The 27,127-nt window shown below is 42.9% G+C and overlaps 3 protein-coding genes across 5 annotated transcripts in view; 1 reads left to right on the forward strand and 2 right to left on the reverse strand.

Annotated features, from left to right (window-relative positions):
- Positions 1-3,929, forward strand: part of col4a2 (collagen, type IV, alpha 2) — a 56,607-nt gene extending 52,678 nt beyond the window's left edge. For both annotated transcript variants that reach the window (XM_086220512.1, XM_086220513.1), the window contains 3 exons: positions 82-273; positions 959-1,245; positions 2,538-3,929. In XM_086220512.1, the coding sequence (XP_086076638.1) occupies positions 82-273; positions 959-1,245; positions 2,538-2,792 (734 nt within the window). In that variant the 3' untranslated portion in view covers positions 2,793-3,929. The remainder of the gene's footprint in view (positions 1-81; positions 274-958; positions 1,246-2,537) is intronic.
- Positions 3,805-9,481, reverse strand: rab20 (RAB20, member RAS oncogene family). The gene is made up of 3 exons (XM_086220514.1): positions 9,209-9,481; positions 8,854-9,081; positions 3,805-5,131 (listed from the first exon to the last, which is right to left on the reverse strand). The coding sequence occupies exons 2-3, from the start codon at positions 9,041-9,043 to the stop codon at positions 4,539-4,541; spliced, it is 783 nt and encodes a 260-aa protein (XP_086076640.1). The 5' UTR covers positions 9,044-9,081; positions 9,209-9,481; the 3' UTR covers positions 3,805-4,538.
- A 1,508-nt stretch (positions 9,482-10,989) lies between these two features.
- dop1b (DOP1 leucine zipper like protein B) overlaps positions 10,990-27,127 on the reverse strand; it is a 22,156-nt gene continuing 6,018 nt past the window's right edge. Inside the window, exons 3-38 of one of the 2 annotated variants that reach the window (XM_086220516.1) lie at positions 25,616-25,797; positions 25,349-25,519; positions 25,051-25,240; positions 24,829-24,927; positions 24,568-24,691; positions 24,348-24,457; positions 23,649-23,760; positions 23,424-23,544; positions 23,212-23,328; positions 22,829-22,937; positions 22,393-22,629; positions 21,377-21,681; positions 20,889-21,277; positions 20,541-20,812; positions 20,314-20,466; positions 20,124-20,224; positions 19,420-19,610; positions 17,715-19,299; positions 17,342-17,441; positions 17,051-17,242; positions 16,211-16,333; positions 15,981-16,115; positions 15,828-15,883; positions 15,642-15,746; positions 15,307-15,373; positions 15,033-15,192; positions 14,751-14,833; positions 14,548-14,657; positions 14,318-14,467; positions 13,813-13,874; positions 13,416-13,544; positions 13,199-13,335; positions 13,067-13,122; positions 12,827-12,964; positions 12,583-12,715; positions 10,990-12,128 (exon numbers count right to left, since the gene is read on the reverse strand). In XM_086220516.1, the coding sequence (XP_086076642.1) occupies positions 11,868-12,128; positions 12,583-12,715; positions 12,827-12,964; positions 13,067-13,122; positions 13,199-13,335; positions 13,416-13,544; positions 13,813-13,874; positions 14,318-14,467; positions 14,548-14,657; positions 14,751-14,833; positions 15,033-15,192; positions 15,307-15,373; positions 15,642-15,746; positions 15,828-15,883; positions 15,981-16,115; positions 16,211-16,333; positions 17,051-17,242; positions 17,342-17,441; positions 17,715-19,299; positions 19,420-19,610; positions 20,124-20,224; positions 20,314-20,466; positions 20,541-20,812; positions 20,889-21,277; positions 21,377-21,681; positions 22,393-22,629; positions 22,829-22,937; positions 23,212-23,328; positions 23,424-23,544; positions 23,649-23,760; positions 24,348-24,457; positions 24,568-24,691; positions 24,829-24,927; positions 25,051-25,240; positions 25,349-25,519; positions 25,616-25,797 (6,765 nt within the window). In that variant the 3' untranslated portion in view covers positions 10,990-11,867. Of the gene's footprint in view, positions 12,129-12,582; positions 12,716-12,826; positions 12,965-13,066; positions 13,123-13,198; positions 13,336-13,415; positions 13,545-13,812; positions 13,875-14,317; positions 14,468-14,547; positions 14,658-14,750; positions 14,834-15,032; positions 15,193-15,306; positions 15,374-15,641; positions 15,747-15,827; positions 15,884-15,980; positions 16,116-16,210; positions 16,334-17,050; positions 17,243-17,341; positions 17,442-17,714; positions 19,300-19,419; positions 19,611-20,123; positions 20,225-20,313; positions 20,467-20,540; positions 20,813-20,888; positions 21,278-21,376; positions 21,682-22,392; positions 22,630-22,828; positions 22,938-23,211; positions 23,332-23,423; positions 23,545-23,648; positions 23,761-24,347; positions 24,458-24,567; positions 24,692-24,828; positions 24,928-25,050; positions 25,241-25,348; positions 25,520-25,615; positions 25,798-27,127 lie in introns of both variants that reach the window. The other variant, XM_086220515.1, reaches the window with a different exon arrangement.

The raw sequence follows: 27,127 nt of genomic DNA on the forward strand, positions 1-27,127 counted from the left end.
TTGAGGTTTAAGAACCTGTAATACCTTTTTATATGAAGTGTATGTACTATCAAAGTACCTATTTGTTACTTTCTTCAATAGGTAATCCTGGTAAGCCTGGTATTGCCGGGTTACCTGGTATGCCTGGCCGCAGTGTCAGCGTGGGTTACTTGCTGGTTAAACACAGCCAATCAGAGCAGACGCCCATGTGCCCTGTGGGAATGTCGAAACTGTGGGACGGATACAGTCTGCTGTATCTAGAGGGCCAGGAAAAGGCCCACAACCAGGATCTTGGTAAGTAGAGATGAACAATATACAGTATATGCATAGTAACTATACTCTCAAAATACTGCATGGTACAACTGTTACCTTTCTACAGATATGTTAGTTCACTGAAATATTAGGGCCAGTCATTTTTGCAATACAGTCTGACTGGCTGTTGGATTTGTCTGCTCCTGTGGTCCAGTAACCAGAAGTTAGTGGACACAGACACTGAAAAATAAGAGAAGAGAGCAGTGCCTTTGGTTGTGATGTATTCTTACAGTTACTTGCTCTCAGTCTGATTTAATGGTAAGACAGCTTTGCCTTCCTTTTAAAACTGAGCTTTCAATTCAGTCTAATTTTATGTGTAAATTAATCCACTATCAGAAAACTAGACAACCATTTCGGAATTTATCCTAAGTAGACGTGTTTTACTTTTTATAGCAAATATTTCAACATTTAAATAGAATGAAATGAGTGCTGCTTTTGACAATAATACAACCAAACTCACTTTAAAACTGGGTAACAATTAATAAGATAGGCCTATATCCAAAGCAGGAAGTTATGGCCCACCTCACTGGAACACATGGACGAAAAATCGAATTTGACCAATGCTTAATGGGGGATCAGCGAGGATTAAGGGTTAAGAATTTTATTTTATGCTTCAAATACAAGACAGATGAATTGTGCTAACTGATCGTTTGTTTGTCCTTCCCAGGTTTGGCTGGTTCCTGCCTGCCACGGTTCAGCACCATGCCCTTCCTCTACTGCAACCTTGGAGACATTTGTTACTACGCCAGCAGAAATGATAAATCGTTCTGGCTGTCCACAACAGCTCCTCTTCCTATGATGCCTGTAGAGGAGGGAGAGATCAAACCATATATCAGCCGTTGCTCTGTATGTGAAGCTCCATCTGTTGCCATAGCCATCCACAGCCAGGACATCACCATCCCGCAGTGTCCTGCTGGCTGGCGCAGCCTGTGGATTGGCTACTCGTTCCTTATGGTGAGTTCCTCTTCCACCAAACCTCGTTTAAAGAGAACTGCAGTCATAATCTGAAAGTTGCTATGAGAAAGATTTATCTTTGTTATGCAGCTACTAGTTTTGAACCTTGATGTAGGACTACCTGAACAACTACTCTTTTGAGACTTGTTGATACTGAGGTTTACTGGGAGTGGACTTGGACAGTATTAAACATGGGAGGACAAAATTTAATAGTGAGATATGTAGGATATGGACATGTCTGTATATTTAAGCCCACATGTCATCTTGATCTGTATTTTTAAATTTGTGTTTTGCTTGGGCCCTGACTTTGAACCGGCCAAAACCACCATCATTAGTTGCTCCCAGTACTGGACTTCGTACTACTCAGCGCTAAGCTCATTCACTCTTCCCTAAGAAGTAACTCTTTCATCAGTAAAGTGTACTTTGGCACAGCTGCTCTCGACTCCATCACAAGAGCTTCATCACTTAGAACACATGCATTCATTTTGGCTGAAAGTGAAAGGACACATCATGTTTAGTTAAGCAAGAAGACAATTATAGATCGTACAATGATGTTGATGTTGTAGTTAGTACCAGTACCACAAGTCTACAACTCTGTAACTCTTCTTCATTTCATCTAATATTGCAAAGAAGTTGAGCTGAACAGAGCTACGTAATAGAAGCAGATCCTGCTCTGAGCTAGCTAGCTAGTGCTGCTAACATCTACGCACTTCTTATTGTAACACAGCACAAAACCAGGGACACAAAGTGGGAATGAAATAGCTGTAATGTTTTCTAGGCTGTTCTTTTGGTGTAAAACGTTGCTTTGAAATACCTGTGGTGTGTAATGTTCGTTGTAACAAAGAAACTTTCAGAGACTGCTGAAGCAGCACGAAGACAGGACACAGTCTGGGTTTTGTTAAAGCAGAATGAGATTTATGGGCTGGGGAGAACAGAATCATGAATGTCAATAAGCTCATCTCAAAAACAGAGGAATCAGCCTTCGAAAAGAAGCACTCACATGATTGGGATTGCGCACTCAAATCTAATTCAGCTCTTTAATGTCCTCTTAAATGTTGACTTGCAGACTGATTAGTGCTTGAAATTCAGTTTGTGCTCTGGAATCTTTCATTATTGATATAGTTCCTCTGAGCTCTGGCACGGAGGTCAAATCTCTATCAGGTGTTGTTTGGTAGTTTTAATGGTATTTGTTGGCCATAAACAGCAAAACAGTTAAAATGCTAACTGTAACCATCTTGGATACTGAAGTTCTCACCTGCCTCGTGTGTCTACTATCACCTTTGTCTCTGCAGCACACGGCAGCAGGAAATGAAGGCGGGGGTCAGTCCTTGTCATCGCCTGGATCCTGTCTGGAGGACTTTAGAACGACGCCCTTCATTGAGTGTAATGGCGCTAAAGGCACATGCCACTACTTTGCTAACAAGTACAGTTTCTGGATGACCTCCGTAGATCAGTCTTTTCACACTCAGCCGGGATCAGAGACGCTTAAAGCAGGCCAGCTCCTTTCACGCATCAGCCGCTGCCAGGTCTGCATGAAGAACTTGTGAGACGCCGCAGTTAACGACAAAAACACACTGACAGTGGTCCTCTGTCCTCGCTCTAGTCATGTAGTAAACCGAATCTTGGATCTGAAATACTGACTTAGATCTGTGTAATTGGGCAAACCCCTCCCCCCGAGCTGCAGACATGCAATGACTGTGTGGTGCCTTGAGCGTTTGAGTGAAGAGTCTGTAATGAAGCCAACATTTGTATGAGAAAACATGTATTTTTGTTTTATGGTGCTTACTGATTAACTTATTACCTCAGTTACTATGATCGAGACCGAACACTACAGCTCAACCAAAGACGTGTACGCACTGCTTCAGTTTAATCCAGGTGTTTGCACTGTGTAGTGCAGAGGTTTTCAAAGTGTGAGGTGGGCTCCAGAGACTCAGTGAAAGGATATCATCAAAGGACATCACGTAAACCCGCTTTAAATGCATGTGATATAGTAGTTTAGGTGGGTTTTTTTTTTTTTTACTGTTTTTTTTAAATACTTTTTAAGGGTCAGAAACTAATAAATGACTCAGGACAGGTTGTTTTCATGTGTGTGACGACTCCGAAATGATGCAAAACAGCAACGTGAGCTTAGCTAATATGAGGCCATCTCAGACTTTGGAAAACCTGCCTGGTTTAGTGCATCCAACCCTTCATTAAACCACTAACACTGCTTCTCTTGCAAGTAGAAGATTGTCGTTCATGAACTATCGTTGGTTGATACTATATATCCTGCCTTTATTTCATTGCTCTTACAAATCTATTTTCTAGATAAAGATGGTCTTTACAAGTTGTTAATGTTCATGCACTAATGAACTATTGCAAATGTTCTGATTCTCATCTTCAATATGCTCACAGAATGCACTGAATCCCTTTGTATTTATATCCTCTGAATGAACTTGACCACAGAAAAGAGTTTTAAATGTTTATCTTGTTACCTTTGACACATTCACCCGGAACAGCCTGGATCAAAGGTCTTTGCTGTCATCCTGGGTCAGATTACAATTTTCTGTCAGCAAGTCGGCCAAATGTCCTCCAGTTGTTTGGATAAGATTAATCCAGAATTATACTCAAACTATAGTTAGTCATTACATATCCGTAACGAGATCATTTCATTGAATTGTAAAGATTAAATGTCATTTGTTATATTTCCTGTGTGATTGAATTCTTGGACCGCAGTAAGTGCAAAATAAAAATCTTTATTATGACAGTGGACATAAAAATTCAACAGGGGATATTTTGTGAGTTACACATGTGCCAATAAAATATATATATATTAAAAAAAAAATCAGTCTCAATTGCAAGTCCCAGAAGTAAACAAAATAATTGTGATTGGTGTAAAGCATAAATGAACACAGTGCAATGTGTCAAATGGGTGAAATTCCAGAACATTAAAACAGCAGTGACTGATTTGTAAGGTTGAGTATTTGTCCACAGGCACATCATCAGGTACAACTGCACTCAGTCACTCGGGTGGAAGAGTTTTACGCACAGTGATGTCACAAAACTTGGTTACTTCCCTTCCTTACGCTGAAATACGTGTCTATGCTTCTTCACTGTCTTCACAGCTTGTGTTAAGTGTGTGTGAGTAAATGTGTGCATGTGTGTAACCAGGAGGTCATTAAGGCTTCTGGGTTTCAGTTAATGCAAAAAAAAAAAAGAGAGAGAAAAAAAGTAGTACCGTCACAGTATGTTATCTGGTGTTTAGACCAGCTGTTTGATTGTCTTGTTAAAATGCAGCAGCTCTCTGGCGCCCTCTAGCAGCAAGTTGACCTCCCTCGCTTGCTGTTGCCCCCTCGACACTCCTCTAAATCTACCGTAGGGGATTCCTGGTTCTCGTTCCTCTTCCTCAGCATGGAAGGCAGCACCAGATCGAACAGCGTCTCGAACAGCGTGTCCACGTTAAAGCCGGTCTTGGCGCTGGTCTCGAAGCACACCTTCTCTGCAGGAAGGCTGCTGCTTTCATCCAAGCCCTTGTAGCGCAGTATTCTCCCGTAAAAAGCCTCTGCATCCTCACGGGTAACCTGTTTATGCAGAGTCACACCAGTGAGGGATGTGGGTGAGGCAGGGGGTGTGGGGCAAGCAGACAGCACCTCTGCCCTCTCCTCCTCGCTCTCAGTCCGGTCCTGAGACACATCTGTTTCCTGAGGCAGCTGGGCTTTAGGGTCAGTCAGGTCAACCTTGTTGCCCACCAGGGCATAAATGCAGTCGTGGTTTGCAGTGTCAGTCAGGGACAGGAAACGCTCCTCCAGCTCCACAAGGCTCTGCCAGTTGGTGACGTCATAAGTCAGAATGATCGCAGCTGCACCACGACAGTACATGGAGCCCAACCCGTGGAACTGTTCCCGACCTGTGGAGACACACAAAGGTCAGAGAACCCTGATAAAAGACTGAAAAAAAAAAACATACCAGCATTTGAGGAAATTTCCTGATTGTTCATCCTTCCCACAGCCAGACAAGACGATAAGACACTCTCCAACTTACTGCTAGTTACCTTAATACATTGAATGGTGGTGGACAGAGAAGACGAGACAGAACTGTGGAAGTTACACTCTTCTCCAAAACCGTCTTCATGAGGCCTCTGAAGGATTTGACCCAGAATACAAAAAGGGGAAACTACAGATTTCTGAAGCTGAGTCATCAAGAGAGGGGTATGCTAGTACTCCCCATCCACTACCATTCATTCTGCTAAGCTAACTAGCATTCAGCAGGTCTCAGTGGGTCTAAGCTCCCTCATGCACACACACAGAGGAGAGAAGCACCACTGTCTGTGTGTGTGGCTCTGGAGAAGATGCAACTTACTTGGATTTCCACAAAAACTCGGTGTGTTCCTTTAAAACGGCCGTAGTGTCTGAACGGCAGCGAGAGGGGCAGCACAGTGAGAAATTGTGCAAGACAGTCAGCAGTTTGGAAACAAACAACCTTTGTTGTTGAAATTCGCAGCATTTTTCAAAGGGCCAAGAAGGAGAATAGGCCGTGTGTGTTGCTGTACTGTAGCTAAAACTAACACACACATCCTACACTAGTTTGCGGGCTACTTCGACATTTTGTCAATTTATATAATTTAGTTTAATCTACAAGGAAAACCTTCCGACAGAGCACATCAATCAGTACTTCTCACTTGAAAACTGAGGTTTCTAATCTAACCAGCTAAAGACTGGATTCACCTGGTTGAGTGTGTGTGACATATGCTAAGATTTTTTTTCTCTGAGACAACAAGGGAAGAGTTTCCATAATCCTCTTTTAATCCTAGAATCAGTCTTAAATACAAATTAGTAATCAATCTACATTCACGTATGCGCAAGAAATGCACATTTGAGAGGCCCAAGTGGTCAGCATATCCATCAAGTCTGAGCAAGAGCATTACAACAATCGTCCAATGTACTGATAACATGACTACACGCAGTAACTCGGGATGATCCCAGCGATCGGAGACGGACGGGATTTGTTTATACAGTAAGTATGTTACTCCTCCTGCTTCTGGAAAGAACCACATCATGCAAGTTTGGAAATAACTGGCTACGGCAAGTGTTCTTGCCACAGCCTCGTCATGTGACCACTAAGAGGAACGGGGTGAGATGATGATGAGTATGCACGGGGCTCTTCGAAACTCATCTGCCTGACTGTAAAGCACAACGTCAGTAAGACAACAAAAAGGCGCAGACAGCTTGTTTTCAATATGCTGAGTCAAACAGATCCGGCAGATTTCAAGCCCCACGCCAGTAGCTTTATGCTCTAAGCTGATAAGAGCGCAGCCTTGAACCACTCACTGTTGATCTGCTGTTTCACTGGCACTGCTGCCATTAAATTAAACTAACACATCCAAATTGACAGAGACGCCGACAGGAAATGACTTACTGGTGACAAGGTCAACCCTTCCTTATCTCCGGGGCTCCACAACCGCACTGCACTTTTGTGAATTGTGTATTTGCCTAAGAGGATTTACCGAAACGCATGTTTAGTCAGGACTGCCGTGATGAAATGCCAGTCCCAACATGAACAACAGACTTTGCTTATTTAAGAGACCTTTGAGGTTAGTTCCTGACAGACATGTTCATGTGTATTTCATTTTAGTATGCCAGACAGAAAACAATCCAACAATATCATCTATTTCAAACTGTTTGGGCACCAACAAGCAATAGATTCCCCACAAGCATGTGAAAATGCTCTGCTCTAATCTGAACGCGCCACAAAAACATCTCCTACCAGGTCTAACGGGATTAAAACAACATCTACTCGTTCTCCTGCCTGTAAAAATCCACATTATGATGAAAACCACTTTTACATATCATCCCATTTAGATTATAACTGAATCTTGACTGGCTGCTAAATATTTGTGATGTCCCAGTTCAGTCACTTCAGACCAGGGATGCAGAAGTGAACTGTTTAAAAAAAACCTGATTCAGAAAAAGAACTTGAGGTTCAAGTTGCACATGACCTGCTTTTTTCTTCTTTTTTACAGTTTTGGTTTCGCAAGGGAACAACAGTTCTATTAGGTTGAGTGTAGCTGCTGACCATGCAGCGTTCAAGCACTTGCACACAAACACACACGTCGCACTACCCTCGCTGAGAAAGTGCAGAGAAGAGTACAGGTATTAGCATAAATGACACCACAATGCTGTAGTGACCACAGAATATTCATGTTTCTTCTCCTTAATGGACAAAAGCAAACTGAAGCTGAGACCCACAAAAAACGGGTTCCACAAACTACGCCCGCAATCTTTCTGGGGAGCAAACACTGTCAAGGTCAAATTGGTCTCGACCACCAATCAGATCTTTCCTTCCAACTTCAACACTTCATTTCCTACAAGCAGTTACCACCAGGTGAATGCTGTTCTCATGATACAACCCATGAATATGACGCTAAAACTATGAGCATCCTGAACATCGGCTATGCATTAACTATTTAGTTTCAGTGCTGCACACCAAGGAGGTGGGCCACATAACAGCACAACCATCAGCCGTGAATCCTCCGTTCTAATATGTTTTAAGGGTCCCTGAGAGTGGCCAACAACAGTTTGCAGCTCACCCGCTCGCTACAGGAGACAGCATATACCTCTGAGCTGGCTAAGCAAGCTACACGCTAAAAGTAGCATGATTTGAGTGACTGGTCTGATTGATTCTTTACATGAAAAGTAATAAATAGGAATATTTGATAATATTGATCAGTACTGGCAGATATTGCTGTCCGGGCTATCTTACAGATCAGGGTCATTTCTGATGGCAGACATTTTTACTCTGCCTAGGTTTGCTCAAGATTCTTCAACTTTATTCATGTGGAAACAACCGTGCGTTGAGATTTTTGGGCTTTTCCATATGTACTCCGGCGCGCTCAGGTGAACCAACTGCTTGTTTATGATTGCACTTATACAAACATGAAATAATAGTTTGCCTTTGTCTCATATCAAAGTTTTTGTGGATTAGAGAGCATACGTCTGGATAAAGACAATGTGTGTGAGAGTTTCTGAACCGACATTTACTGGAGTGCACTTGTTAGCCATCAGTGGCTGTTAGCTTCAAGCTAAACATACACGGCTAGCTTTTTTCCTCAAGTCCCAAACAAGTGATGCAGGGAGAAAAAAAACATATTTATGAGTACCTGAAAGACAAAATCTACATTTTGGGTGGAGTATGGGTTTCAACATACTTATTTTACTGTAAACATGACATAAAATACTATATTTTTTATAGATATAAGTGTACTGAAATAAACTTAAACCAAGAGAAACTGCAAACTTTGAGATAAATGGGGCAAACGATAATTTCCTCCAACTATCATTCGGCTTCTAATCAACCAGTGGAGTCGCCCCCTGTTGTTCCTTCCACGTAATGCAAGTTAAGATAATTCCACATTAGCTTCACTTTTCAGTTCATCCACTCCTTGTCTACAGTCCACTGTCTGGTGCCAGTGCTGCCAGCCGTCCCCCGGACACTGAGCAGTCACATGCCTGTGGTTGCCTCAGGTGCTGGGATCACAAGTTAGTACGTAAACAGTGGGGGAGCCACAAGAGGAAGAAAATAGCAAACCAGCACATAAATAAGCTTTAAGAAATGACATGGAGGAGGAATTACCAGCAGTGTCCCATATGGAGACATTGTAAGGTCCCCACTGCTTGAGGAAGAACGCCCCTCCGACCGTGCTGATGGTGTCTTTGAACTTCCTCTCGGTGTACCTGTGGAGCAGCGACGTCTTCCCCACGTTCATGTCCCCCAGCAGAACCACCTTCACGTCGGGCTTCCTCATCTTCGACACCTCGGGCATGATGTCGGCGCGGAGTCCCGCCGCCCGCGAGCTCTTTTCTAAATAAAGTAGCAAAGAAAGACGGTGGTCTAGCTCCGAAAAGTCACGTCCGGTTGATACTTTCCTTTGACACACGCCATTTTGAGAAGGAAAGTTGGTTTAGGACACGCTAGCTGGTCCACTAACCTGCTGCTGTCCGCGAACGTAAACTTGAAAGTAGTCAAACAGGAAGCGGAGTGATGAGTGCGGTTATTCCTGGGCTAATTTTCCCTGAGTCACGCCTCTCAGGTTTGTCCGACGCAAGGATGCCCAATTTTTTCCCCCTTGAGGGCAAAACTTAAAACTTCATCGGGGACCGCAGAGAAAAAACAAACAAAAAAACAAACAAGTATCGATTAATGGAAATATAGACCCCGAATTTCTTTCATTGGATATTATTTATATCGTTGACTTATGACACTCCACTAAAAGGTTTGATTCCAAAATACAAAAATACTCAATAGAAACTCTGAAATACAGTAAAATTAGGTGCGGCACAGCAAGAAGGTTCCGGGTTAGAACCCCGCTCTTTCTGTGTGAGTCTGCATGTTCTCCCTGTGCCTGTGTGGGTTCTCTCTGGTACTGCAGCTTCCTCCCACAGTTGTGTTGGCCCTGTGATGGACTGGCGACCCGTCCAGGGTCTCTCGCCCGAAGGCTCCAGCCGCCCCGCGACCCTTAACAAGATAAGGATGGATGGATGGAATAAAAAGAGGCGTGTCTTATTTTTCCACTCTTGTATAAGACTATTGTCTAATATCTGAATTGGTACCTGACACACCAGGTCACATCCAATGGGAAGCATAAAATATTCATATATAATTTAGGAGGCAGGAAAATTCCTTAAGTTTGTCTTTTTCCAGTCTTGTGAGTTCCAGCAGTAATTTGGAGTCCCTAGGTCAAATGCCATGTAAGAAATATGTTTTTCATCAAAATATACAGGGCAAAAAACTTGCATTAGAATATATTCATAAAATGTAGGTGTCTAGTATTATCAGGTGGGGCTATTTGGAGTCCATAGATACCCTCATATTGAAGCCATCAAAAAAAAAAAGAATTTTGCATTATATGAAGCGATACGCTGAAATATTCAAATATAGTATACCGTAAAATGCAGTAAAAAGTGGTGTCGCCTATTTACTCCAGTCCAGTATTAATATCTGATACTAATTTGGAGTCAGTAGGTCAGATGACATTAAGTTATTTCCACTAGAGGCAGACATATTTCATTAAGAGGGGAGTCTTATTTGTCCAGTCCAATAATAATTTCTAGTATTGATGTGGAAGCACGAGGTCTTATGACATGAACAGTTGACATGGCATCAGCAACCAAAACATCAGTGTGCTCGATGATACGAAATTAATGAAATGTTTTGTCAGATTTTGCACTAAAATAGTTAAGACAGCGCATTCATTGAAAACATCAGGGACCATCAATAATTTCTCACCAAAAAAAAAATAAAAACATGGATGAGAGTGAGCTTCATTAACTGTACTTTTATGCCAATCACTCGGTAAAAATGGAGAGGATGAAGCCACTGGACCCAAACTTGGGAAGCATGGGACAGGGAGAGAACAGAAAATGCTCTGAAACTTAAGAAAATGCAATTCCACTTAAAATACAGTGAAAAATATAAACAAGTCAGTACAACTATTAAAAAAAATGCACCGCAATTTAAGAAACTGCAATGCAACTTTAAAAAAATGCACTGCGGCTCAAAAGAATGTATTCCAACGAAAGAAAATGCATTGCAACTTAAGAACCCGATGCAATTTTTTAAAATGCACCGCAGTTCCGAAAGTGCAGTGCTACTTAAGAGAATACGCTGCAGCTTTAGCAAAAGCACTGCAACTAAAAAAAATGCTCTGCAACTTAAGAAAATGTACTCCAATCACAGAAAATGAATGAAAAGGAAGAAATCGTGCAATTTAAGAAAACAGCAGTTTTGACACATCACATGCAACAAACACACAACATATTACAGAACCAAACTGGTTAAACGTATTTAATGAATCTTATTTCCATTATTTGAAATCTTAACATGGTCCTTTCAACATCCAAAATAATTTAAACATCTAATCATTACTAGCACATTCAATACTGAGGAAAAAAGTTAATAGGTAATCGTAAAAACTATCCATGAACAACTAATTAGAAAGGCTAATTTCCCTTTAACACCAAAAGTTGCAAGCATGTGTTTAGCGAGGTATAAACATCATCATTTTTTAGAGTTTCCCACAAATTACACACAATCTTTACCAGAGCCTGTGAGGTCCAATTATGATGAATGCAATAACAATCAAAAAGACAATTTCTCCCAACATACAGTCTGGACATTCTCTGAGTCAGACAGAGGAACACAAGCAATGACGGGAGTGTGCAGTGTGGTTGACTGGTGTGGTTTCTGAAGTCAAAAGAACATGTTGATAATACTTTATAAGGTCGAAATCTTCTATTTTGTGTTAAACAAAACATCCTGACTGGAATGGCTCATTATTATGTTTGTCTGCATCATAAAAACAGTTGACTGAAGCTGGTAAAATAAACGCTGGAAAAAAAACAAGCACACAATCCCTTGGAATTTCAAATACAGATCAGTGTGAGAGCACCTCAGAGATACATTACATATTTATGTGGCGATCAGTTAAAACATTACCAAAATGACTCCCAAAGCATTTCTATATTTACTCATTCCAAATACAGCGTTACGGCTGGTTGGGCCTGTTTTACATATTCCTCTCATGGAGCTGCGGGTCTTTCCCAGAGGGTTTTAAAAGCTTGAGAAGAGGATTTACTTAATGAAATGTTTTAACTCTCCATGGAGTCCAGGAACTCCTGCTCAGTGATGCGCTCCAGCTTCTTTAGGACTACATCTGAACTGGCTGCAGGGTAGTCTGCTACTGGGAAGTGGGGCATCAGGGGGCTGCTGGAGAGAGGAGGTCCCTGGAAGGAACAACACAGGGTACGGAGGAAAGGTAGTAGCTGAGTGATGGAGGACAGGGAGCTCTGAGTGAGGAGGGGGAACTCCAGACGCTCTGTGGACGACTCCTCACTCAGCCCATTTAGAGTCTGTAAAACATGATAGGACATCAGAGTCATTAAATACAACTTGAACGATGCAACTTCAGTCACAGTAACACACAACCATCTTTGAGTGTCATGCAGCGAGTACACTCAGACACCATGACATCATTATCTAAATCACATGGGCTTTGTGTAAGAGGCAAAATAATTCAGGGAAATAAAGAGTCATCAAATTTCAGTGAAAGCTGGAGACGAAGGGCATTAGATCCCTTGGTGTTGACGAGAGCGATGAGATGAAGTTGAGTTTAACTTGGTGTAAATTAGCTGTGTTACCACTGAAGCAGCAACCAATCAGCATCAGGAGAAAAGGTCCTAGCAAACATCGTTCCCTCTTCTGATCAGAACCTGATCAACAAGTCTCAACCCTGTCATAGTTCCCAGACGTCACTGGACAAACTCAGGAGAGAACGCGTCAGAGAGAGGAGGGGTGAACTCTTACTCCGTATCGATGCTGTATTCTCTCCAGTACTCTGACAACATGGGGCGTGCATTCCTGCTCGCCCTCGATCAGAGCAGTCTCTGGACCACTGTAGCGGTTCACATCCACCTCAGGAACAAACGCCCAGCGATACCTAGACAAGGAAGGAAGGAAGGAAGGAAGGAAGGAAAATAGAGCCCACACTAAATGACGGATGCCACTATTCAACATAATGACGTACTAATGTCCTTGTTTGAGGTCTTACATCTGAAAGACTGGGATCTTTTCTGGAGGGAAAGCCAGCGAGGTGTCCAGAAACTTGCTGGCTGATAGGTACATGTCCAACTCTGCCTGCGAGAAACTCACAGTTCTGTCAAGGGCTCCACGTACTACTTTCGCCAGCCTGGATGGTACACAGAGAAAGACAAGAATTTCAAATGACTGACAACAGAATCTGGAATCATAACTTGGAATTTATGAAAAAACAAACAAACAAACAACGCACTTTGAAACATCTTTGTCTTCCTGCAGAGCTTTCTCCAGTCGTGCAAATATGCGGATCTGGAAAACAATTCTGATTAAGTACAGCCTCCATGTATAAAACCAATCAGAGGAGAACTGGGAGAAGGGATCTTACCAGTTCTGTGACCATGATTGGCCACAGAGATGTCAGATGCTGGGATGAAATCCGCAACAGGAGAACACGAAACATCAGGAACATCTGAGCTGACACAGCCGGGCTGGGGTTCATGCGTAAAGCCTCAGTGAGACGCTCTGGAAGGACGGCGGTTGTTAATCATCATCTATTTTGAATGTATTATTCGGAATAAATATATCCAGACATGGCACCGCACCTTGGATAAGGGGCAGGTAGAGATGATACTGATCGAGTTCTCCGCTGAACATTGCAAAAGCCTGGCGCTTTAACAGCATTGGTTTCTGGTCCACATTAGCAAACAGTTTCAGGGAGCCACTCTGCATGCCTACAACCCAAATAAATACAGCATTACAACAGCAAAAACAAGCAGAAACATTCCCCTGTAATTTCAATTGAACTCACTTCCAGAGGCATGATTGGAACTTTCTTCTGCTCCATCTCACATGCTCTAGATTCACTGATAATTTAGTGCTTTGTCAAAATCAAATCATCACTGGATCTAGAGACAAACTGTGTGGTTCCTGGTTGTTGTTTTTTTTTGTTTTTTGGCAATCTGTACAGCATCACAAACATTTCCAAAAGGCTGTACTCACTCATGAGGTCTTTAAACATGGTCTTCTCATGAGTCAGCAGGTGGTCAATTATGGATTTCCAACTAAAGAGAACATAGAGCAGTATGATTACATACCTGTCCAATGAATAAGTAAAGGTCAGCTCTTCCCCCTCCAACCCAGATGCATGACTGGTTTGAGGAACCCATAACTCATGAATAAGATGATGTAATAAGAGGGGAAGAACAACAGTAGTGTCTTTGGAACTTCTCTCAGAAATGAACTGAGTCATTTCCTTGTTAGTTTTCAGGAATGAAGCAGCTGTGTGGCTACTGAGCTTCCTATCTGCTGCTCCAAACTCAGCCTAGCAACCAATGAATTATCTCTCACTATTTGGAGTTACTTTTGTTTTGCACCGTAGACATTTATTTCGGTTGTCTTCATCATGTCTCAGCGATTGTGTCATAAACGCTAAGGTATGAATTCATCTGTCATACAAAGTGTATCAGTGTGCGTTTTCTATCCTATATTTATCAGATATACTAACCTTGGTGCACAGCAGGCATCCATGGTGAAGAAGAGGGGGTCCATGAAGAGCTCAAAGACTTCTTTCCTCCAGGCCCTTTTGGTGTAGGCATAACCACTTAGACTGCACAGCAGCTGAGCACCTGCCTCAAAGCTGGGCATGTTGTAGGCACTGCAGGTAAAGTAGGTAAGTCCCTTAAGTTCAAAGAGCCCAGAGATGCTAGCGAGTGAGATGCCTGCAACAGTTATTACCTGTGGTTCTTCAGGTAAGGGAAAACATAGTAAAGGAGCCTAGAAATGAGAGGAACTGCTTTCTCCTTCTCATCACTGCGATACACCATGTCAAGAAGTGGTGCCAAAATCTACACAGGGAGACAGTGTGTCAGACAGTATTGATAGCACACGTACATTTGAGCACTCACTCACGAGACATGGAGAAAACCCTAAAACCCTACCTCAGCCAGGAGTGCAAGGGCTTGCACGCTGTAGACCGAGGGAGCTGAGGAGGAAACCATGGCGCTAGCTTGAGCCACCAACTCTGAGAAAGCAAAATAATGAGTTCAATGGGAATCAGTAAGCTGAGCTTTGAATATTTCTTATTTTAACTGCTCTAAAAAGTTCCTTTGGGCTGTGGCCAGCGTACAGATCAATAGGCAGGAAGAAGAAAAAGAACATTAGTGCACAAGTAGCAGTTGAAGACAAGCATGTAAGTATTTGTCAGAGGCATTGATACTTACCTTGATGGTCACCATCCACATCTGCGTCATCAAATTCATCTGCTTCAGGGCACACCTGAGGCTGAACTTTGACCTCAAGGCTGCGGCTGAGCCAACTGGTCTGCTCGAGAGACGACCCTGCGATCCCACCTACAGCCTCCAGGATCCGCTGAGTCACCTCCTGCACAATAATTCCATCGCCAATATCACCACACATACCAACACAAGTGTATACACACACGCAGACACACACTTTCTAAATCCAGTGATAAAACATGCACAAGTGTCCTCGTACCTGCAGATCTCTGGTATCCCTCTTATTGTCCATGTTGGGGAGTCTATTGACAACATCATTTAGGATTCTGCAAAATATGAATTGTTATACCAAAGAAAATTAACTACCGGTAATGTATGCATGGAAACCCTATTTCAAATAAAAGAAACAATTTAAAGCAATTCATTCTTTATTTCTAAACTTCATGAAAATGACCATTACCGTATATTCTTGACTTATCTTGAGATGTATGCATTTATATGGTTGGTGTGAGCAATGCACCAGCATATCCTTTAATGTAGAAGTATTACCAATACTATTCACAGTGCTAAGAGACTGCGAGTGTAAAAACCAACCCCAGTAGTAAGAAGTGACCAGGCGGAGCCAAGTTGAGCTGCACCGACTCCCGTAAAAGACTGAGGAGAGGCGCGATGTTTTCCTGCAGGGCTTGAGCTGAAATGCTGCATATGAGAGATAATTAGAAAAGAGAGCATCTACTAAATCACCTTATCAAATCTGAGTTCATCCATGTCGCTACTTACCTTTTGATGTAGGCATAAATGAACTGCAACATTGGAATATCTACCAGGGTTGACTTCTAATGAGGAAGAAACGGTTACAGAAATGAGTACAAATAAATCTCCACAATTAAAGCTCTGAGTATAGGTGCATTTCATGAATGTACATTTCTGTACCTGGTCTCCTTTGAGCTGATGTGGTTTTTTGACAACTTCTTTTACCAACTGCAGGATGGTATCAGTGTGCAAAGTGTTCAGTGATTTCACCAGATCCACAATGGTTAGACGAGATTCGCTGGCCACTGGTAAAACCTAAACAAGACACAGGTACCATGACACACAAGTCTTTTTAAGGTTTAAAAAAAAAAAAGTTACAGTGTTCTTTGTTTTTTCCACCGAGTTCTTACATTGTTTTTGTGCCTCCTCTTACTCCGCCTGCTGCTCCACGCTGCTCCCATTGATGCCATGAATGGAACTCCATACTGCCCAGTCAGAGGAACCAAGAACTCCAATATCCGCTGCCTCAGAACCTACACATGCACATGCCATTAAATGATTTAAGCTTCCATGCTAATTAGAGATGTCATATCGAACTGTTCATTATATGACCCAAGGCTTAACACGCATACAAACTCTAATTTTTTGGCTTCACAGGGAAACGAATGGATTTTGTGTATCTGTTCACTCCCACATGCAGGGATAGTACATTAATTCCACCTTCAAAGAACTGTCAGATAGTTCCCTGTGAATGTAGAGTCGTATTTCTCCTTCAGAAATAGAAGATAATGAGGAGATTCCTTCAGTGAATCCCCTCTGCTGGTCTCTGTAGTGTCAGGCCCAAAGTTAGCTGACTTTTAAGAGACATTTTTAAAAGAAATAAAAAAATGTTTATGATTATTCTTTGACTATTTTTCTTGCCTCATTTGCAAATGAAATTGATTGAGGCCTATCTTCTTTTTCTTAATAGCACAATAAGTGACAAAGCATTATTTAGTAAATTGTTAGAAATGCAACTATATTAAAAATGCTAAAATGTTATGTGTACTATGGCAAATTAGAAGAAATATTATAATAATATGTATTTTACTACAACAACAAACCAAGCCAAACCATAAACCATGACCCTAAAAACCATGATACGAACTGAACCATGGATTTTGGGAACTGTTTCACTTCTAACTTACACACTTAACACACACACACACACACACACACTAAACATTTGCATATATCACTGTGACACACACCTTGGTGCTTTTAAAGTAGACAGAAGTAGACACATGTTTGTTGCTTTGTGCAGTGTCGGCTGCCCGCCTCTGAAACTCTTCTTTCATGATCACTCCCCATAACAACGCCATACTGCTGAGCATGTGCGGCAGCGCCTCAATTACGGCACTGCGTGCATTACGGACATCCACAGGATCAAAGGTGGCCAGAGACTGATAGAGAGACAAGAGAGTTCGCATTTACGGTCTCATGGATACAAGAAGGACAGAAGATGTACATATCTGCATGTTTGTGTGGGATTTTTTGCTCACCCTCTTGTTGTCCAGTAGACAGTAGTGAGTAATAGTGGTCAAGCCTTCTAGCAGAGTTAGAGGATAGTCAGGGGGTATGTTTTCCCTGGTTCCACTTATGCTGATCAAAAGACAAACATAAATCTGCTATTTAATATGAAGTAATGATACGTCCTCCACAAAACATCCTTTAGAACCTCGAGTCGGACGGGATTGCTGAGGCTGATAATAAGATTTGTTGATATTCGTCACATATCCAGTTTATGCACTTTCCACAGAATTTAATTAAAATAGGTATATTGTTTGGAATCAATTCTATGTTCATAAATCATCATGATCAACACTCAGTGCACAGAAAAGCAATAGCGTTTGTTTCCAGTGGAGCTCAGTTTACCTCTGACTCATCTTTCCTCCATCATGATCATAATGCTTGACCAGTTCGTCCAGGTTCTTGCATATTTGATTGATGAGCGGGGCCACAATGATGCACACTGAGCGCCCCAAGTAGGGCAGAGAGGAGCACAGCAGTGTCACCCAGTGGGGGTGCATAGCATAGCCGTACTGCGGCTGAAGAGCCCTGGCTGCAGCTGAAACAAACATTCCTTGGGCTGTGATGGGATGGCTTTGAACATACTGGGCTGCCTTGATGGACTGCTGGAAAAGGACAGCGGTTTGCCACTCGCGAGCCAGGGGGGTGCTGCTGGCCTGGGATTCACGACACTCCCCGGACTGGCCAGACCCCCCTCCAGGTGAAGCTGCAGAGATAGCCCCACCAGGCCACACATGATGTTCCAGGACGATGAGAGCCTGGATGAGTTTAAGTAATTCCATTTGTAGGGGGTACTGCTCCTGTCCACCCCCTATTCCAACAATAACAAGGCTCTCCTCTGACAGGCCCCCCTCCTCATCCAGCAGCTCTGTGCTCCTGGTTGATACCTTTTCTGTTCCCCTCTGGGTTATATACATAGATGCAGACAGAGTAAGGAGAGCATATTGCTGCACTTTACATCCTGTCAGGAGTCTACGGATGGGCTCCAGACGGGGCCCATTGCCCTCCTGTCCATGTGCTATGCAGATAAGCTGGTTCACCAACCGGGTCAGCACCCCCACACTCTTCACCTGAACCTCTGTGTTCCCCTGCAAGTCATGAGGACCTAAACTCAGGTATGATGGGTAATGAGAGCAGAGTATATGCAGGCACAGGGACACAAGCAGTTCAATGAGCAGTGACGGAGGTACAGAGGGCAAGGAGGAAGGGGAAAGCAAAGTGCCATAGAAGCCCTTGCCATCCTGAGCCTGTTGGTGGCGCTGTAAGAGGTTGGAGACCAGGTTTAAATGTGCTGCAGAGCTGGTGTCTAAGGAGGTGGAGGAGAGAGCTTCCACCAGGGGGCACTGAGCACTGCTCCTCAGCAGGCCATCTAGCAGTGCCAGGCCTTGGAGGAGATGGCGCCAGCCGCCTGCCACAGGATAGAGCAGCACATGACGGAACAGAGATTTGATGGCCTCTTTCTTCTCACGCTCCTGTTTTAAAAGGCGGGATTTAGTCAAAGCCTCCAACTCTAGATCCTCTTCCTCATCGCTTGAGAGAGAATCAGATGCCTGTGTGTGCTCAGACTCTACCCTCCGTAGGCCGTTGACGATACATCCATCATCTAAGCAGCGGTAGGGTCCAGAACCGGAGCTGGAGTTCTCTGTGGATACTTGGGCGCCACTGGTGTCTGCAGACTCTGTGTGTTCACTCTTGACCTCCTCCTCCTCTCCATCATCCTCTTCTGTCTCTTCACTCTCACTCCTGGATACTACCAAAGTGTCGGCTAGTTTTGACATCTCTGGACAACTGTCCAACTCTGCCCACAGAGATTCACGGTCCACAATGTTCAGGAGGTTCAGAGTAGGGACCTCTGTGGCCATGGAACAGGCAGATGACTCACAGGTTTTTGAGAAGGTGCGACTTCTATTGCTTAGAACCTTTAGGTTGTCTTTAAAACAAACAAACAAACAAAAGAAAAACATATTAATATGACATAACACAGCCCAAAGAAATCTTTGAAATTTTAAAATCAAACTGAATTCCCTCAATAAAACATAAAGGAACTTACCGGCGGTGAGATTTTGTTTGATGGTCTGAATGGAGCAACGCTGAGTGGAAGGGTGAAGCAGCAACAATAGAATTGGTTCCAAGATCCGGATGACATCATTGAGGGACAGAGCCCTGACCAACCAGCACTGAGCTGCTGCACTTATTGAGCTATCTGTACAGCTTAGACTGTCCACCACAACACACAGGGACCTAAGAGAGACACAATTCACATTCAGCACACGTGATCAAAGGGGTGAAAATCCATGACAGCCATGGACACTCCTCCAGTCACAAACCAGAGGCTATAACACTCATAACAATCCAGAAACTAAAAGAAGTGATACATCTTACCACTAGGTGGGCAAAACCACAATCATTGTACATTTTATACGGCAAATGTTGTCAGTTAAACAAAAAGAGTTTTTTCTCTTACAAATGTCTATTTTTGAGCATCTTATAATTAGCTTCACTAGCAAAACAAGCATTTTCTTGAAATCATTTCATCAGCATTGGCTTTGTTTTGTTGTCATTACTTCATCTTGAAAGTTTCTGAGTGTTTAAAATGCCAGCTTTGTATAAGTGTGTTGCAGAATGATAAAAAAAAGGAAAAACACTGACACATCGGGGTGATGATCTAACCCTAGTAAGACAAGATATTACCAAGAAGCCAAATTAAAGACTTTTACCCTCTGTTTGTCTCATTATGTTTTACTTTGTACTAACCGGTCAAAGGAGCGATTGAGCGACATGGTCCTGTTGGTGTGGAGCTCCCGGTTCAGGTGCCACAGAACTGTGAAGCGGTGAAGAGCTTCCAGTCTAACAGCCTGAGCCACACGAAGACAAAAGATAGAGCTCAGGGAAATACAAAGCAGGAAAATAACATGTGGCTCAGCATGTACTCAGTTATACTCACTTTGTCTTTGTGCAATAGAGCCTGACAGATAATATCTTCACAGATGGATGCTGATGGAGCCAAACAGTGAAGCCGGTAAAAGAGTTCCACACAAGAAGTGTGCTGCTCTTTACGCTCAGTATCCAGCTGGCCCCAAAGCACTTGGGAAACCCTCTGGTCAAAAAAAAAAAAAAAAATTAGTCCCTTACTAATAACAGCAGAAACCCAAACAACTTAGGAAACCTCACCTGATAGAAATCTGTTGACTCCTCTATAGCATGAAGTAAGGCAGGGTAGATGGGAGGCACAGTGACCATCTGCAGCCGCCCACTCAGCGGGTTAGACTCGGAGGTCTGGTAGCGTCTGTGCTTGTCCTGGATGACCAGTGCTAAGGACTGGGAGTGGTTGATGAGCTCCAACAGAGAGGCTACAGCAGTGTGCTGGATGTTGTAGTCCCTTGACATGCAGCACAGTATCATCAAGGATCTCAGCCAAATTGGCAGTCTGTCCACGTCATTGCCTAAATTTAAAAGAAACACCTTATTACTTAAATGCGTGTTAAAGTGTGTGTGAGTATTATTCAACTGTGTACCAACCTGTCTGACCAAACATATCAGTATGGAGAGCCAGAGCCTCCTCTTCACTTAGGTAGATGGGGAGGGTGGTGCATTCCAGCAGCAGGTGGCAGGTCCCGGTGAAAGCATGTCGACAAGCCTCTGAGATCTCTGCCCTACCACGGGGCATGTAGCCAGCCGCCCAGTCCAGGTGCCCCTGCTGTTTTTTCTTTTCTACCGGAGCTGCCAAGAGCTGAGCATCACATGCAGGCCGGGATTTTTTTGGAGTGAACAGTTCGGTCAGTTTGTCTTTAATTTCCTGTCCTCCTATGCCCATCTTGGAAGTCCTCTGATCCACCGGAGCAGCAGGTAGATCTGGATGAGGCTCCTCTTCTGGTCCCCCGACATCTTCCACCTGCACTAAGAGGTATCTGAAAAACAGGTGAGGAGGGAGACAATAAAGATAACAAAGCTGAAAAAGCGGCCCATAAAGAGGTCACAGTGATGACTTAATAGGCTCAAGAATTTACCTTGTGGTTATGAAGGCCAGGATGTCTTGCAGACATTGGGTCATGGTGTCAACACTGCCTCCTCTTCTCCACACCCTTTCACCTTCTTTGTACATCCCATTTCCCTTAGTTCCCATGTCTGCTGGGAGATGCTGCTCTGATGGTGAGGCGCTGATCCCCAGTCCACTGTCTTCTGATCTGAGTGTTGGGTAGACACCGTTGGCAGGCTCTGTCTCTTCTCCTTCATCTCTGTTCAGATCTTCACTTCCAGGGTGACCATTAACCTGACCAATGCTGCCATCTTTCTCGCCACCCTTCTCCAGGTCCTACATAGAATAAGAAGGAAGACAAACCCAAAAATATCATCAAAACATCAAAATAAACCATACCGGATGTCCAAGGTTGGCTGAATCAAGGAAAAACAGACTTGGCTGCTGATACCTGAAGACATTTCTCGTCACATCTAAGTTCTTCAGTTTCTTCAGTATATGTGCTCTGCCTCAATAACTCTTCAAGCAAGTCTCCACTTCAGCACCCAGGAAAGATCTTTGCACTCACACCCTATTAGGGGGTGGCATTCTATCAATCCACTCCCCCATAAAGCCCCCTTGGCTGTGCTGCTTATCTCCCTTAATCACTTTGAGACTTGGATCAGTAGTGATGCTCTGTCACCATCTGGAGTTCACGTTCCTAAAGTTACATCATCCAGTCCTGCGTCCTGGGCTCTGGCCAGATGATGCTCTTTGATGGTCAGTAGAGGGCAAAATGCTACATGGTGCTACCCTCTGATTGGGCATGTCTGCAAATAACTTTTTCAGTAGCAGACATGGAGCCTAATGTGAGGGGTTAACCAATAGCAAACCTGTTAAGGGATTTGAATAGACTTTACACCTCTGTTTCTTCTTATGAATGTCACTGATACCACTTTTGAAATGAAATGCATTCAAGTACTACAACCAAGTGCTTTTACCCTTGATTCAACCTTCATTGGTTAACAACGACTCAGATCAATCTTCAAAGACCTAGAAAGGTCTAACCTGAGTGTTCCTGCCTTCCTCCTCTGGTGCCTGTAGCTCCATCTCCTCTGTGTGTGCCCCCGTCTCAACGTCCATAAAAGCTACAGGCATCTGGATCTTACTCAGGACCTTGAAGCATGCGCACAAGCCTTGTGTGATGTCCTCCAGGCTGATCGAGGCCATGTGGTGGCATAGGGTCCACAGCATGGTGCCCAGCATCTCAGGGAGAAACTGGGATTGGATATCAGCATGGAGCTCCTATGGGAGACCACAGATGGACATAAAAATATCATTTTTTATACCAATTTGGTGTTTGACTTATATACTTCTTTAATATTTCTTTCTGTTTTTTTAGAATTAAAAGCACATGTTTGTTCTAGATCTGAAGTAGATGCCACTTTATGGTAGAAGTTTAACTGCAGCTACTTGGTGTTATGGGAGTGTTTTAGTTGATTACCAGAGGAAGAACATCTAGCAGAAAGATGATGAGACCAGAAACCTCTGGAGCAGAGGGGGCAGGATGACTGAGGTCTTCCTGGGGAGGAGTTGGTGGGTCATCTTTGATGCTATACAGTCAAATCAAATAAAAATATAAAATCTTTGACAACTGATATTTGAGGGTTAACATGGAATGTAGGAACACACAATACCACAACTGCTTGCTGTAATAGTGTCGTTGTGATGCTGCTGAACAGTGTGGATGGCCTCTGGTTCTCTATGGCCTTCTATTATTCTGATTTAGTGCAATATATTGTATATAGCCAACATCTGAGAAGTTTAAATTCTAATTTGAGCGATAATCATAATAAAAGATTCTATGTCTCAGCATTTCCTTTGTACCTGAGAGAGGAGCAGAAGCGTCGGGTCATGTACTCCCACAGGTATTCACTGTTCATGGAGCTCACCAGCATGTTCACCGTCTTTATGATTTCTGATGCATTCTTATTTTCTTTTATCCTGCTGTTTGACAAGATATATGAAACATTTCACACCTTAAAGTGTTAAGCTAAACCTGTATACAGCTGCATCAGTTCTATCAGCTGACTCCTCACCTGGCTAGCTGGTTGCCTGAGAGCCCTGAGCTAGCTATGGTTTCCTCCCCCAGCATCTCACGACAGTAGCGGTAAAAAGCTCGGACCACCTCCAACAGCACACTGTTCAAAACTGCTGGACCTGAGCAGCAACATCAAAACAAAACAGGGTTAGACGCTAGCAAAGAGCATCAGATTAATAATTCAGTGTTTTTCATGTGTAGGGCACTTTTCACGGCTGCCTACCTATCTCTGGTTTATCCAGTAGGCTCATGATGATGCGGAACGGCCTGAGGTATCCAGTCACATTCTCTGGTTTGCTCTCCACATCCCATTGTTTGAGGATGTTAATCAGAGCCTGAAGTCACAGGCACAAACAGGTGAGAGGGTGAAAAAAACACGAGACACAAAACACTGATGCACTGCTCAAAAAGGCTCAAATGACTAAGATGTCAGATGCTATATGCCCTCTACCATAAAATGTACTGTGTTTAATAATTTATTTTCTTAGAATATTCACTTTTAATTTCACGTTAGTTGTAGACATTTTGGAAAATACGCTTTTTTTTCCTCTGAAAGATTAATAGAGGTTATAACTCCTAGTCAAGAAATAGTCCCTCACGAGCTCTGTAAAACCATGTTTTTGAACAGATTAAAGCAATGAGATACTATGACGTAATTGTTAAGCTTATGTGATGGATTTTGTGACCTTAGGACAGAACCAAGTGAGCCGTTTCACATGCTTCCTGTCTATATGCTAGGTTAAGCAAGCCAGTGTTGATAATCCAACCATGTTCTACAAAAGACATTAGCAGAAGCCTCTTCTTCCACAATATTCCTTTAACTATTCAGGGTTCTGAATTGAAACCATACATATAAGTATGTTTTTTTTTTTCAATGTTCCTTCATTTGGTTAGCATAGGAGCAAAATAATGCTTGAGTTACCTGCACAATGAAATCTCTGGAGTAGGTGTTGAAGTAAAATGATGTGTGCTCCTCTGCAGTTGTGGACAGAGTTGGATGTGGAGCCATCATTTCTCCTTTTATGTCTGTGCCTGGTAAAACAATCACACGTGCAAAAGATAAACATTAGCAACCAAACGCTAAGAGTGGTTTGGTACCTGACTTGTGATCCATCAGTCAGATGTATTCTTGTGCTGAGCACCTAGGAGCCAGGCGTAGAGACGTCTGTTGAGAGACATGTCTCTGCGGAGAAGTGTGAGTAAAGCTGCAGTCACCACTGAGGTCATGTCCTCCACGCTCATAGAAATACTGGCCTCTGCTGGGTCCTAAACCAAAATACAGATGGGAAGGTAATGATGAAAGTTTAATGTAAAAGAGATACTGTACCAGGCATACAGAAATATTTAGGAACATTTGGAAAATGTCCAGAAAAAATTTGAAGTGTGCTAATGCATCTACCTACCAGGCAAGTAGCAAAGGGAAAGAAGAAGAGCAGAATTTCAAGCATGTTCCTCTGCACCAGAACGTTGGAGTCTTGCAAAGACAGACAAACTGACTTCACCTGGAAGCAGATGGAAGACGAAACATGTAGATGGTACAAACTAAGAACTGAACTAAACACGATTTTTAAAAATATCCACAATGTGATACGTTAATGTTCTCTAGGGCTTAGTGAGACACTCACCACCAAGTGATGGTTGTAGCCCAGCATGTCTTTTTGTTGTTGCAGGGGCACCATGCGGTCAAAGTGTGTGACTATAAAGACAGAGGCCGGCAGTCGCACCATGGGGCTGACCAGTATACTGCCCCACAGGGCTCCATAAAAGACCTGCTGGCCCACCAGCAGAGACAGTTTAAGCAGCAAGGCATCAGTCCTGGAGAGAGAGAGAGAAGAGAAAAGGTATTCTGAATTCTGAACTTAAAAACGAGGTTTGAGATGAATTAAGGTGCTGCTTTCTCTTCACAAAAACATATATGTGTACCTGTCATTGACCTCCAGTCCCTCCTCAAGACCTGGCAGAAGTCCTGTTATGAAAGCCTGAAGACTGGGCAGCAAAGCCCTCTGCAGTGGGAGATAGTAGCGCTCGTAGAGTGTCAGCAGGACAGGCTTCACTGCTATGGCAGCATGGCCCAACAGTGGGAACAATCCTGAGCTAAAAATAGGTGCAGACAAGTTACAGCATAAAACAGTGCTCATGGGATCAGTCCTGCTCTTTTCCTGAAGCGGTTAACCACATCAGATTCTTCACCTGTAAATGAACAGATCCTTGGCCAGCCATTTTGTTCCAATGATTTTGAAAATGACCTCATAGGTCTCTAGAGCCTTGAGATGCACTCCGCTGGGTAGGGCCGGGTGCAGGCACTGGGCCAGACGCTTCCCAATGATCAGCCTTTTGGGCAGGAGGGAGTAGCGAAGGTTACTCTGCAGGGCCTGAGAGAGAGTGAGTGCAGAGGAACTGGGTTACACACTGGCCCAAAAGTGAGAATTCGGCAGAATCATTCACGAGAGGGCACTGGACAAAGGTGAGCTAAACCCAGTGTAAAACCAGCAGTGGTGAGCAGGCTCTCACATCTCTGTGCATGTTTGAGTGGGTGGCTGTTAAGTGGAGCAAGCAGGAGAGGAAATCTGTTAATGTTTGGATTTCGCATGTAGGGCCAGACGAGTGCAGCAAAGTAGTACAAATACCATTTGCTGGTGTGATGTACAAATGATAAATCAGAAATGGATCTGGCTGTAACAGAGAACGAGCTCTTCCTTAGCCCATCATACACCTCTCCACCAAGTTAAATGACCTCATATTTAGGGCCTGAGCCAGAGGGAACGTCTGGTGAAGACCCTATTGTTTTTTTCTCTATTATCCTGCTGACGGACAAACGGCATCATAAACATCACCTCTTTAGCAGAGATAGTAAACAACTCCGTAGAGACTTATTAGACAACCAGTTATATTGTTCTACAGTTTCATGTGTCTCTTCCTCACCTTCCATGTTTACTTTAAAGACCAACTGTTTTGCATGCTCACAAACACAAACACTGATGTAAACATTGACTCTCTGTGTAAATACAAATGTGACAAGTTTAATGTTTAAGATAAATAGCTGGGAGATTTGAAAAATAAAGCCAAGTTTCGATAAAAGGCAAAGTAGGTTACAACCGTAGGGTTATTGTGGTCCAGTATTATGAAATTCTGTGACACTGTATAAGTGCTGACATTATATTCTGTATATTTGTCAATCTATAGTATTCATATTAAAAAGCAGAAAACCAGACAGAAATTCTCCTCTGTTCTGGCTTATCTGCATTCCTCCTTCCTTACTTTCATTCCTTTGAGTGTAATTGTAACTAATATATAAAGACACAGTTTAATACCATGAAACTGTGCTTTTAAATTCTATCTTTTATGTATACATTTGTCTCGAGCTGGGTTGTTGCTTGTTTTGTCCATTCATTGTTTTCTACTGTAAGAGCAGCAGACTCTGTCAGCAATGGAGTCCAAGACAAATTTCCCCAAGGAGACAACAAAGTGTATCATATCATATCATACCAAAACACATTTATAACTCATCACATCTCACTCCGTAGCAACTGTACCCATCCACATAATATTTGACACCAAAAAAGAAAGAGAAAATGTGTATAATGTTAAAATTGAAAAAAAAACAAAAACAAAACAGATCAACATATGAAAAACTGCTTTATACAAAAGGTGCATAACTGAATGTACTGTATGAATTTCAGTCAAAAAGGAACCTTATTCCAA

The sequence above is a fragment of the Aulostomus chinensis genome, chromosome 12 (assembly GCF_037954235.1).
Source record: "Aulostomus chinensis isolate RoL2024-O1b breed Wild chromosome 12, RoL_Achi_v1.0, whole genome shotgun sequence".
NCBI classification, from domain to species: Eukaryota; Metazoa; Chordata; class Actinopteri; order Syngnathiformes; family Aulostomidae; genus Aulostomus; species Aulostomus chinensis.